General features: G+C 35.5%; 1 protein-coding gene across 2 annotated transcripts; it reads left to right on the forward strand.

Annotated features, from left to right (window-relative positions):
• The first annotated feature begins 619 nt into the window (after positions 1–619).
• Positions 620–12,166, forward strand: LOC113228073 (proton-coupled amino acid transporter-like protein CG1139). Of its 2 annotated transcripts, XM_026461216.1 has the most exons (9): positions 620–777; positions 1,125–1,310; positions 1,905–1,956; positions 4,644–4,794; positions 10,334–10,540; positions 10,761–11,036; positions 11,330–11,508; positions 11,592–11,761; positions 11,867–12,166. In XM_026461216.1, exons 1-9 carry the CDS (start codon positions 729–731, stop codon positions 12,151–12,153), a joined length of 1,557 nt encoding a protein of 518 aa, XP_026317001.1. In that variant the 5' UTR covers positions 620–728; the 3' UTR covers positions 12,154–12,166. The 2 variants fall into 2 exon arrangements, with proteins under 2 accessions (XP_026317001.1, XP_026317007.1); XM_026461222.1 differs by lacking the exon at positions 620–777 and having other exon boundaries at positions 1,153–1,310; positions 1,907–1,956.
• The last annotated feature ends 1,304 nt before the right edge of the window (positions 12,167–13,470 follow it).

A 13,470-nucleotide genomic window follows, 5' to 3' on the forward strand; every position in this document is an offset into this window, starting at 1 on the left:
CCCCACCGTAGGTGAGGTACAGGGCTCGTATACTTAAGTATAGTCTTTTCGTAGCTACAACGTCATAGGTGCAAAATCGGCTGCAATGGACCAGTGAAAGTAAATGCGTTCATAGTGGATAAAATATGTAATGACTTCTTGCAAATGCTACAAACAATTTGTACCTAATATTATTAAAAAAAACTTCATTGCAAAAATATGAAATCCATTCCACCTCTTGATTCATGATCACTTTTCTTTCCCTGTTTGGTTTTCTACTTTCTGACGTGACGGGAGTGACGTGAATACTTAGACTATGGAAACAGGAGTTCAGACGGCTAGGCAAAGAATGTCGGATATCGTATCGTCTAGCATCAGGATTTCTTATACAACCCTTCGCTAATTAATGGTTTTTTAAATAGTAATCATTCCTTTTGGATAACGTTTGTTACTAAGAGCAATAGGCTGTAACTATTATAGGTATTATAATTCTTAGGTTTCTTGGTTATTGAAATAATTGATTTATTGAGATGACAAATGAAGATGGCAACGACGTAGCCAAAGAAAAAGAAAAAATAAAATGTCATAAAAATTGTGGAAAAGTAAATTCAAGTAGGTACTGAATCTTCTGCAGCCACAGCAACGAAACAGAGAAGAATATGAGTCATTAAATAAATGGAATTAAAAAAATACACCTAGCAGTGTTAATTTGGTTTTGTGTTATTTAATAGATAAATAAAACACACAAAATGTTTGTCTTCAAGTATATGGCAGGACTGATGGATACGGTCACACAAGGTAAAAGTGCAACCTAATTGAAGATAAATAATAAGTTACGGGCAAAGTTCGCTGGGTGTAGATACAGAGCCTGTGGGAAATGTGCCGGAAAATAAGTTATTATTGGATTTTGCCCAGATTTTATTGTTGTAAATATTAAAATCTGGGCAAAGCAATATGCATTAAAATGTAAAATTGTAATTTTTTGCGTACTTTGTCCAACTTATCCGACCTGAAATCTGGTGACGTCACTGACTCTAATAAGACAAGTAACACTCAATTAGTTGTAGTAAAAGATAAAGATGAAATTCCTAACTGACAGGCATTATGAACAATGCCTAATACGTAACAGTTTGTATGCCGTGCAGATGAACATGCGTTGCAGCCTTACCCAGGTGGACGTCGAGTGGCCCACGTCCACCGGCGCATCCAACAACCACATCGAGAACCGAAGTACGAGGACGAAGAAGCACTACAACAAACCGAAACGCAAGAAAAAGAGCAAGATATCTTGGATGACGAAGAGGATATAGTCTCTTATGACATCTACGAAGGTGCATTCGAACCCACTTTATAAAGTGTCTTTAAAATGCAGCAAATGGAAGGTTCAGATCGTAAATCATGTCCTTGACCGCGTACCGCTGAAACAGATTCCGACAGAAAATAGATGAGCAGAAAGTTTACATGATAAAGTTTAAATGCATAACCATACTACAGATTATTATATATTAGATTGTGCATATTCATCATCTTCGAAATTATAGACTAGGCCCCAGATCCGACTACAACACGCTTTATTGGAATATATTAGTGAGCCAGCAGTTCACACGTTCAGACATCGTTCACTGCAGACAAGGCATATAGGCGGTACAGGATCTGGTTGCTTTCGTCTTATGCATCTTTTATTTTTATTTGTCTCGCACTCACGCTTAAATAGATCATACAGTGAAACATCGCTATTTTTTAAAACAAACCGTCTTGCAATACATGGCTTGCGGTTACGTCTCAGAGCAATCAAATCCTATAGTCTAGTTATTTATAAAGGGCGTTTCAGGACAAGCAATATTTACAAAATGTCCAAAATGCATAGACTTTTGTTTCAGCGCACAGCCCACACAAACCGTACTTAGCTCTTATCTTATTTTTAGAGGAGGAAGATTACGATCCTCATAAACATCGAAACGTGGAGAAACCTACAAGGTCAGTCATTTTATTAGGTTACAATTTTGTTATCTACTTGATTTATTTTTTATAGAAAAAGTTTATGTACATCAGCAGCCGTAGCATGGCGTTATATCCATAGATATAGAAAAAAAGGGGAGATATGGTATGGGGGCGTGGTTCGTGTCGCCTCGATACAGTCAAAATGACCATATCGAGGTGACACGCCTACAAACATCGCCACAGTGACATGGCGATCGTTGTACATACAAGATCTCTCGTAAAACGTGAAAATGCCAAGTTGTAGCGATACACCTTGTAAAAATTGGAGTAAAAACAAAAATTTTAAAACCAGTGAGATAACATTCCACCGGCTATTTGCATTTTTAGTTACTACTTCTATTATTAGTCAATGTTTTCTTTTTGTCTCCATAGAAATTTCTAGACTCAAATATAGTAATGTTCATTTATGAAGACTGATGTTTATCGACAATAAATTTTTACTGAAATGTTTGAATCTAATATATACTAATAATGTAATGTAATATAATGTTTGATCTTACTATAATTTTTGTAATTAAAGTCCCTAAAATATCGAAGCGAAAATCATTCACGTTAAATTGATTTCTTTTATTTTATTATTATTATTATTACTAAACATTTTATTTCGAGTAACTTTAACACAACTCATATTTCGGACAACCGTTTCAAATTCATATCAATTTGGATGTTGCTGTTGCTTGAAGAAAAATTTATATGATTTAGATGTTTAAATTCCATTATACTCGAAGATTAAGCGTAGAGTATTTTTAATTTTTAAGTTTTTCCAATGAGTTTAAAATAAAAGAAGGTTAGATTGAAGCTGCAGGAAAATCGAAAGATTGGTTTTCTTATTACTATTTCTGACTTTGTTTCAATTTCGATAGTAAATGCATTTAAAAAAGAAATAAAATAAAATCGGCTTTATTTTACATGTGCATGCAAAATAAATTAGAAACAATTATAGAAAATTACATAAATCCTTCATAAATTAAAAAAAACTTAATTTAATTTATTAAATTCATTGATGGTTTGAGTTTACTCTTGACAGTGACAGCTTCAGCAACCTGTGGTAACGTATAATGAAAAATTGACACTGGCGACGATCGCCATATATTTTATATTATTCTTATAAAACTGACACTGGTCCAAGCCTAGTGGCCGCCATTAAGAAAATAATAATAATAATTTATATTAATATATTAATTTAATAATACACCAGTACCAGTGTAGGTATAGTATGAAAAATGGAATATTTTTTTTAATATTAAAAACAGCCACATGGTTTCCAACTATCGATTAGGTAGGACCACATCCCTCGTTGAGTAGCGTCAGTTTAAGGTTAATAAGGTTAACAATTCGCGGAGCGGTATCCATCCGTGCCCGCCGGTGCTGCTAGACAGCGGTTTTATTTCAATACTTACGACCCTGCAAGTTTGTACGGGCATGTAGCTGGCGCGGTTGCGGGCACGAACGAAACGACCGCGAAGTTAGTGGGAGTTAATTGCAAGTGGTGCAAATAGAAAACTTACCCTGCGTGCGCCTGCACCACATTGCGCCTGAACCGACCGCCAAAGTGTGCGGGCGACGACGGCCGCCAAGCGCGTAGGTCATCGCGCGTCCTGCGCGGTTCTACTCGTACCCCGCCGCGGCAACCGCGAGCAACCATCACTACTACAGGCGTAAAACGCGCCGTGAAATGTGCTACTAATTTTACATACTTAACTGTTACATTCTACAGATGCCGCGGTCCCGCGGCAGACGCGAGTGAAAACCGCTCCGTGAGTTCTTAATGTAACGAAAAATGAGTTTCAGCGCCATGTAACGTGTAATAGTTAGCTATTATATACTAGTACTATTTTTACTAAAACGCCACCTGTTAGTGAATGGCTGAACCAGGACCAAAAAAATACTGAAATATTGTTATATAACTCTTATTCAAGTGACTGTAAGTTTAATTAAGTTAAATTTTAAAATTGTTTTACGTCGTTTTCACGTTTTAAGCCCTACCCAATCAGAATCTTTAAGTTATGGTAGTAGATAACAGAGCGTAAAGTTTGAATTGCACACAAGCTAAAAAGTGGCGACACCGGTACCCGATCTTACATAGCGTCATTGCATAGTTCCCCTTTTTTTCTATATCTATGGATATATCCTATGTGATGTATGATAAACCTCCCTTTGCATATTTATCGCAGTCGATAAAGCTATGTTGCCATTATTAAAATTCAATTGCATAATTATAAAATGCAAGTAATTAAGAAATTTAAAATGTAACATACAAATACCCACCATTTTGTTCCGTCGTTTTACAAAGATGCATTTAAAAGGATTCCAATTTTCGCGGTCTTGATAACGGCAAAGATACGCAATATCATTATCGTTATCCTTGTTATTCAAATGTATAGCCGTAATTCATAATCAAATATACAAAAGAACGATTTACACTTGTTCGGTGTCTTACCGATTTAGTAATCGCAATAAAAAAATAAAAAGTTAATAGTGGGAACATAGCTTTATCAACTGCGTTAAATGTATCACGGGGAGGTTAATAAATTTTATCATATATCCCAAGTGATATAATGCCCCAGCTGCAAGATTACACACATACATATGAGTAAATATTTTTATATTATAGATTATCGATTATAGTCTATTAAAAAGTTAACAAAGATAAACAATTTCAGTTACTTAGATACTATGGTGCATATGATTAAGGGCAGTTGTGGCGCAGGAGTCCTTGCCATGCCGGAGGCAGTGAAACGAGTAGGAATCGTTACCAGCATACTTTCCTTAATGTTTATCGGATTTTTTGCTGCCTATTGTATGCAATTATTGGTGAGTACTTTTAAATTATCTCTTAATTAGGATTCCGTACCTAAACATTAACGGTGACACCAAACACGATCATGTGGTTAAATAAAACCGGTATTTTGTAAGATGTTCATCAGCTCTGCCCTATATTATATAGGGCTGCCCTATATTATACATGTACTTTTATATATACATTTTTGTTGAAATTGAGCTTCAAAGGAATTAAATCTAATGCTCTGGCCACACAAAAGCCGCGCGTTGCAGTGTGGCAGGGTTCATATGAACTAAAAAACATTACATAAAAGTACATTAAAAAAATTCCAGCGCACAGAATGCTTCCGCAGCTACCTCTGTGTGGCCAGACCATAAAAATCGACTGAATAAATCAATGAGGTGCAAGGGTCTTCTAAGCACGTTTTAAAACTTTGTATTAACTGTTTTTTTTATTAATATTGCAAATATAATTTAACAACTTATTGATAAGCAATGGTCGGAATATGGTGTTAAACATTGTTTAAACTTAGGTCACTTAATACTGAAAATGCGTGGTGGTTCGAATTATGTGTCTGGAAGTATATTAGTTAATTACTTTTTCCAATTACAGATTAAGAAAATACCTAGTTTTACTGCATCATAGGATAAAGCTATCTACCTAGATAGCGGAAGTTGGATTATAAGAGTTATTCTAGTAGAGCGATAACTAGCTTTTCACTAAAGTAAACATTTTTCTAATAAGCTGCAAGCAATAGCTTGTTTTAACTACAATGCATTAACGCACACACTCATAGCCCCGTAATAGGCAAACTCAAAAACGTCGCGTGTGTCATGGACACACATGGACAACGACAAATTACACCCAACTCACGAGAGAAATATAATAATACGTAGGCCATACAAATATATCTCCCGGCCCGAGAATCGAATCTGGACCTCTGCATGGCAGACCAGAATGGTGATCGTTCGGCCACGGTGGCAGGTTAATTAATGGAGACACAAACTGTAATTGTTGAAAAACAAGTATTAAATAGCTCTTCTACTTGGTGAAAACATGCAGTCACTGTAAACTACCGAAATTATTAGTAGTTCTACAGAATAAATGGATACGATTGAATAAATATACTAGGTGTTGTAAGTAAAATGTATAGCATATCAGTAAGCAATATATTTTTAAAATTGCGAATAATTAGCAAACAATGAGAGAGAACTAAATAATTTCTCGAATTACCGCCACCATAACCTCGTATACAAAGTACTAAAGATGGTTTGGTTAAGACGCGCACCCCTACTTTTTGCATTCTTCACTGTTAAATTATTTTTCGACCCCACCACCACGTGATTTATTTTCATGTGCTCAGTGTTATAAATTGAAGCAATATTATTTGCACCGACGAATGTTATCTCTTGGAATGGCATATCCTTTCCTGATAGTCCAGTAACTATTGCTACTGTTTTGTTCAAATTAATATCTTGTTAATATTAGGGGTTAAAGTATGAAATTGCCGTTTTATTGCAATAGGTTCTTTGAATTTTCATAGAATCTTCATGGTTTGAGGTTTTCGAATGAAACTTCTTTCAAATGGTTTCTGTGATTTTTTTTTTAAATTTGAAACATTTGAATATCGACTTTCAATTGTTTTTGTTATTCAATTTAGATAAGAAAGATGGATACTGCGAAAATTCGAGTGATTTTTGAATACGAGTTCCGACGCGGAACTAACGCGGCAGAAACAGCCCGCAATATCAATGCTGCGTTTGGAGAGGGGTCTACTAATGAACGCACCGTGCGATTTTGGTTTAAACGCTTTCGTGATGGAAATTTCGACTTAAAGAACGAGTCACGAGGAAGACCGCCCACACAGGTGAATAACGATGAATTAAGAGAGATAGTGGAAACCGATCCTAGTCAAACTACCCAGGAATTAGCGGCATGGTTTAACGTTACCTTACCCACAGTATTGACTCACTTGCGTCAAATCAATAAAATAAAAAAATACGAAAAATGGGTGCCTCATGATTTGACTGATCTGCAGAAAGAAACGCGTGTTGAAACTTGCGTTGCCTTGTTGAACCGGTACAGAAATGAAGGAATATTGGATCGAATTGTAACATGTGATGAAAAGTGGATTCTTTATGATAACCGGAAAAGAAAAATGCAATGGCTGACCCCAGGTCAAATGCCACAACAGTGTCCTAAAGCAAAACTTACCAATAAAAAGGTAATGGTAACTGTTTGGTGGCCTCAGCATGGTGTTATTCACTATAGTTTTCTCCGATCTGGTCAAGCAATAACGGCAGATGTCTATTGTGCCGAACTCCGAACCATGTTGACAAAACTAGCAGTAAAACAGCCCCGACTCATGAATCGATCTTCACCATTATTGCTCCACGACAACGCGAGACCTCACACAGCACGAGAAACCATTTTGACCCTTCAGGAACTGCAGTTAGAAACCATTCGTCACCCTCCGTATTCACCAGACCTTGCTCCAACGGACTACCATTTTTTTCGTGATTTGGACAATTATCTACGTGACAAGAAGTTTTCTTCCCAAGAGGCAGTACAAAATGCTTTCACACAGTTTGTGCAGTCTAGATCGTCGGAGTTCTATCGCAAAGGCATTAATAACCTTCCCATTAGATGGCAGCAATGTATAGATAATAATGGCAACTATTTTGATTAAATAAATTTGTTAAAAATTTAAAAAATAAACAATTTAGATTTTCAGTACAAATCGGCAATTTCATACTTTAACCCCTATTACTTAGTTGAATTCAGGTCAAACGCTTTTTTTTAAATGTTCGTATACACTAAATGTTATTTGCCACTTTTGTGTCCGAAAATAGATCGACTCATCTTGGGAATGCAATCTCGTGTTTATGTCTCACAGAGTGACCGCGCGGTCTCTTAAATCATCTGACACCACACAATCACACGCAATGCGGTGTCGTAACGTAAAGTCGCTTACTTAGGGCTCGTTTCCACTATGTCGTGACGACAGATAGTCGTGCAGTTTATAGTGTCGTGACTTGTATATTTAAATGAAATTGTTAATATATAGTACAAACAAATTAACTGCCGTTCACTTTTTTGACGTTACGACGACAAACTGTCAAGACAATGGCAAGAGCTAAAACGACAGGCGTCTGACAATAAATGAAACATCGCGATAAAAATGTGACGACAGATAATGGCAGTTACTATTGTCGTCAAGTTTTATTTATCGTTGTCTGCAAGTGCTTGCTTCCTCTTCCGCCTTTTAAAAAAATATTACATTATTACAATTTAATTCTCATCCATTTCCATTTCACACGGGACCGAACACGCACTACTGACTCCCAAAAGAATTTATTTTTATCTTATTTAAACATTTACATAGATATGGGAATTATTTCAGGCCACATGACCCATATAATATATACCTTAAGGACTAACATACATATAATATAATATGACAATAAAATAAACTAAACAAGTAATCTACACGTCTAGTAGTCAAGGTAACCGGCCGCGGTGGATGGAAAAAAACAAAGGAAAGAAGCTGCCTTATCTATGGAATAAACGTCCCTACCTAAACCAAAAATGTCTACCACATATGGCGGATTTAGTGTTGTACCATAATCATAGATAAGTCAATATCGACATGCAAATGTATGGCTTGAATGTTGATGAAACTGTTTTTTATGTTTGCAAATTACAGTATGGTTTACTGTCATCAAAATATGGTTAATACTAGGCTATTATTACAAAGCAATTAATGAGCCATTTCAATCAAAATTAAATATAAAGTTGTTACTAATAAAGGAAACGATGCAATTGCATTATCATGTTATCTAGTTACATTTAAAGTTCCATTAAAATTTGACTTTTCAAAATGGCGCGAACAAACGAATATGGTATTTGATCCAATGTTTATGTTTGGCAGTACTATGATTTCCAACCATTCTTTCTTTCTTTTTTCACTTATAGGTAAATTTAAAAAATAATAATATGAAATAATAAAAACCTCGTAGTGAATTGTTGTAATAACAGAATATCGATAACATGTCTGCTTACAAGAATAACACTATCTCAAAATAATCGTTATCAACAATCATCAAAATATACTAACAAACAGGCAATCTAAAGTAACCAAAGCAAAATTCGGCAAGACTTATGAATAAACTACTTAAATGAGTTTAATTACATGAGATATTTCGGCTATTGTATGATTTATAGGCAAAAAATAACACGTGGCAGTGTAATGTAACATTCGGTTGATTTCCGCTTTTTCTACTGCCACACCCCTTAATGCTGCAGCGACGCATTTTTATCAATACTTAATTGTTCTCACTGTCAACATTTTTATCCATTTCATTACAATTCATGCGGATAATTCACGAAACATTTGGCCAAACATTGGTTTTGACATTTGATGTACTTCCCTTTGACAACCGGATACGGTTATCTTCTTCTTCTTTTAAATGTTATGGCTCCATCGAAATAATCAATGATTTTGCCAATGTCAAGTAAAAATAACTACGTACGGTAGTTTAATATTGTTATAAAAATTATACAATAAATGGCGATTTCGCCAATGTCCTGTGAAAATCTTCCGGATGTCAAAAGGGTACTCCAAAAATGTTAAATTGAGGACAGTTGGCATTTAAGATGACGTTACGTATTTTAAATTCCCGTGTTTGACATAAATCAATGTAGTGCTATCTCTTTTGGCTTATGACGGCACACAGTATTTAAACAAAGACAATAAAATATTTGTGTTTTCACCGTCTAAATGCATCATATACATATAACGTCTGATTTTTGTGTTATATAATTGAATATAACATGCTCTTTGGTTTCCATAGTCTAAGCGCGGAACCGCCAATATATGACACCCTACGGCCAAAACTCTTCCATCATGAAGGCCGACAGATGTTCGGTCGGCACTCTCACCACAAACGAATTAAAATTTACGTTGTGGCGGGACTCCAACCGCTCGACCCTCAAAGTGTATTTAAAGGCGACTGCTGCAGCAAACGATTCTGTTGTGCAAACGACAAGGCGGCTGCCGTGAAACGATAAATTGTCGTCACGATCTAATGGGAACAGCTATAGATATGACTGTCGTTCAACGATAAAAAAGTCCACGACACAGTCACGACAGATAGTTGTGATATGGGAACAGACTAGAAGCGAAAGTCGTCTAACGATAAATAAAGCACCCTTACGCACCGCAGCACTCCTCCCCGCTTCGTCTCTTGGCCGCTTGCCTGATGCGCATGCGTTCCGCTGCCGCGCACCGTTTCAACGCACCATGTAGCACGTAGTTCTAATTTATATATAGTAGAATGCAGCGTCATCGCTCCGGCGTCGTAGGAAACGCCGACGCGACACTGTGTGTTTCAGGAAAGGAATTCTATGCCGTCCATATGACGCGGGGGGTCCCCATCCCCCCGTGTCATATGGAACTATAAAAAAAAATCCAACTCTCGTTGCTCAATTTAAACTTGCACTTGGATAATTATTTATTTATTTTCTCATTTTAATAACTGCAAACCTGATTTGTTTTTAATATACTCATAGATAAATACCCAATACCGATTGTGTAAACGCCATCGGCAAGGATACATGGCTTACCCAGCGTCAATGAAGCAGTCTCTGCTAGAAGGACCCATTAAAACTCGATGGATAGCACCAATCGTATATTATTTTGTAGATGGAGTACTGATTTTGTGGCAATTGGGAATATGCACTGTATATTTTATTTTCGTAGCTGAAAACATAAAACAGGTAATATTGTATATATACATTATGTGTACTAGTTTAATTATTGTTAAAAATAAAACTGCTTCTAAAGAATTTTCCTTACGCATAATCTAAATTCATTGTAACGTACAGTCGTAAAGGAAACCTTAAATGACAATCCCCGATTAAGAATTTTTTCTCCTTTCTTTGTAATTGGGTAAATAGTTAAGTAATCACAAGTATGAATTCTCAAGCCTTTTCATAGATTATGGACTTCTACAGTATTGAGATGACGCTACGTGTTCACTTGACTAATGTACTGATTCCTGCCATACTTATAAATCTAGTGAAGGATCTAAAATTGATGACGCCGCTATCAGGCATATCTAATTTGGCTACGATGTTGGGGCTCATCCTAGTGTTTTACTATTTACTCGAAGATGACTTAGATTTTCACACGGATATGATGTATCTGAAAAATTTTGTTGACTTTCCTATATTTATTGGCACCGCGCTTTTTGCACTTGAAGCTGTTGGAGTAGTAAGTACTTCGGCCTACTGTTTTTCGATTTAAGTATCTTTGGCAATTAAGTATCGCAATGCATTAAAAGTAGCTGAACATTTTAAGAAAATTATTACTTTACAAGAATTTTAATGTATCTTTTGAACAGATATAGTCCTAATTTAAGGTCTGTTTTTTCTTTTAGTACGTATATACGTACGTATAAAACGTATAAACGATGATCTTATTTTGATGTTAATTCTAATTAAAATAGCAGATAGTTACATATTTTTGTTACTTTTCAAAAGTATTAATAATCACTTTACTTACAGGTATTGGCGTTAGAATACAATATGGAAAACCCTAAACAATTTGTCGGCATTTGTGGCCTTTTTAATATTGGTATAGCTGTGATTCTACTATTATACCTAATAGTAGGCTTATTTGGTTATATTAAGTATGGGTCCGCTATCAAAGCTTCTCTGACGTTAAACTTGCCACATGAACAAAAGTAATTATGTTTAAATTGACAATTCTTTCATAAATATATTATATTAATTTTCCAAAATATTTATAAGTTGCGTTTATTTGCAGGAAAGCGCAATCAGCTAAAGGTATATTTGCTGTAGCGATCTTTTTATCGATACCTCTCCAAAATTTTGTTGCGTACGAAATCTTGTGGAGGAAATTCAATCATAAAATATCGGGGAAAAAACGATGTTTAGCAGATTATGCTCTACGAGTCGTACTTGTCATAATTCCATGTGAGTGGTCTAGTTTGTATTAAGGAACACTTATAAGATGTCTGACCATTTACTATTATTATAATTGAGATGAATAGAATAATCCGTGCATTCCTTTGATTGCAGATCTCGCAGCTATAGCAATTCCCCGCTTGGGCCCTTTTATCTCTTTGATGGGAGCATTTTGTCTGTCTCTACTGGCTGTCGTATTCCCAGCTATAATGGATGTGTGCGTATGCTACGGTGAACCAAAACGTTACGGCCGGGCGAACATAAAACTAATACGCGATATGATTTTATTGGTAATTGGGTTATTTTGTATGTGCTCCGGGGTCTACACAAGTATTATAGAAATCGTAACTGGAGATGAAAATACCCATCCGAAACCAGATAATAACTCTATGCTATTTTAAAAATTTCAACTTACGATAAGTTTTTAATTTTGAAACATATATTAATGTTTTTTTTACAAGTTATTTATTCATCATAGATTATATAATATATGATTATTACTTTTTGTATTTTTTCTTAATTTTCAATTTTATTTAAATTAGCTAATTAATTTGACATTTATAACGCGAAATCGGCAAAATTAGAATTAACGTATTTAATAGAATTGCTGGTGTCGGAATAATTAAAATTGCACCATTCAATCTTACCCTTCAGTCAAAGTAGCTGTGGGCATGAATTATGACACCAAATGTTAATCTAGGAACGAAAAAAGATTTAAAAATGTGTATGGACTCTAATACTCACAGAACAATAAATACAGTAGAAGTGCTTAGAGCGCGAAACACGTGCGCGAAAAGTACGCACAGTTCCATATACTTGAACTCGGTTCGCCATGTTCGCTTTGTACATTACATGTTTTTGGTAACGGAATTTTCAGGCGGATTCTAGTTACAATTAGAAGCTTTTTTAAATTATTAGTTGTTGTTGTAAAGTATTGAGTAACCTAATAGCTATTTACTGAACTTTTAATTATATGACTTATTCACGCGATATGGAGACCGCAAAGACGTTAATAACTATCGCTCAATTTCAGTGTTACCCACCCTTTCTAAGATCCTCGAAAGATTAATCAATAATAGACTGATAAACTATATGGAAAGCAAAGGCCTGTTAATTGATAATCAGAACGAATTTCGTGTGGATAGGTCTTCTGCTCAAGCAGTATATGACTTTAGCAAAATGATTGTTCAAGACCTTGTCAACAACAGAAAGAAATATATGGCCATGTTCCTTCATTTAACGAAAGCCGTTAATACTGTGTTACACCGGATTCTGTTCTCCAAATTAGAATCACTTGGCTCACGTGGATATCAACTTTCTCTTTATCAACGTAATCTCAGCGGCAGAACACAACGTGTTATTATTGTAGATTATTAGACAGTGGATGACTACCCGGCAGCTATAGAGTTCCCAAATGTAGTACAATAGGACCCACCCTATTTTTAGTCTACGTTAATGGTTCGTTAATGATATTACGGAGTACATGACAAGGCGTTGGAACTTGTCTCGTCATATCTTAACAGTAGAATTCTGAAAGTAGACATAAATGGAGTGACTTCTTTGGGTTTTCCGGTAAAATAGGTGTTTTGCAGGGCTCAATACTTGACCTTTCTTATTTCTCATTTATTTAATGATCTACCATTCTTTGTTAAGGAATTTTACGAAATAGCATTGTTTGCTGACAAAACGTTAACTACGACAATATTAACGATACCCTC

The sequence above is a fragment of the Hyposmocoma kahamanoa genome, unplaced genomic scaffold, assembly GCF_003589595.1.
Source record: "Hyposmocoma kahamanoa isolate Upper Pololo Valley unplaced genomic scaffold, ASM358959v1 100021, whole genome shotgun sequence".
In the NCBI taxonomy this organism is placed as follows: Eukaryota; Metazoa; Arthropoda; class Insecta; order Lepidoptera; family Cosmopterigidae; genus Hyposmocoma; species Hyposmocoma kahamanoa.

What these genes read in the sequence shown, in the direction of transcription:
- LOC113228073 (XM_026461216.1), top strand. Translation starts at nt 729, where the DNA reads ATGTTTGTCTTCAAGTATATGGCAGGACTGATGGATACGGTCACACAA. An exon ending in TAGCTGAAAACATAAAACAG is followed by an intron (nt 10,541 to 10,760) that starts GTAATATTGTAT and finishes GCCTTTTCATAG; the next exon opens with ATTATGGACTTCTACAGTAT. An exon ending in CGTACTTGTCATAATTCCAT is followed by an intron (nt 11,762 to 11,866) that starts GTGAGTGGTCTA and finishes CTTTGATTGCAG; the next exon opens with ATCTCGCAGCTATAGCAATT.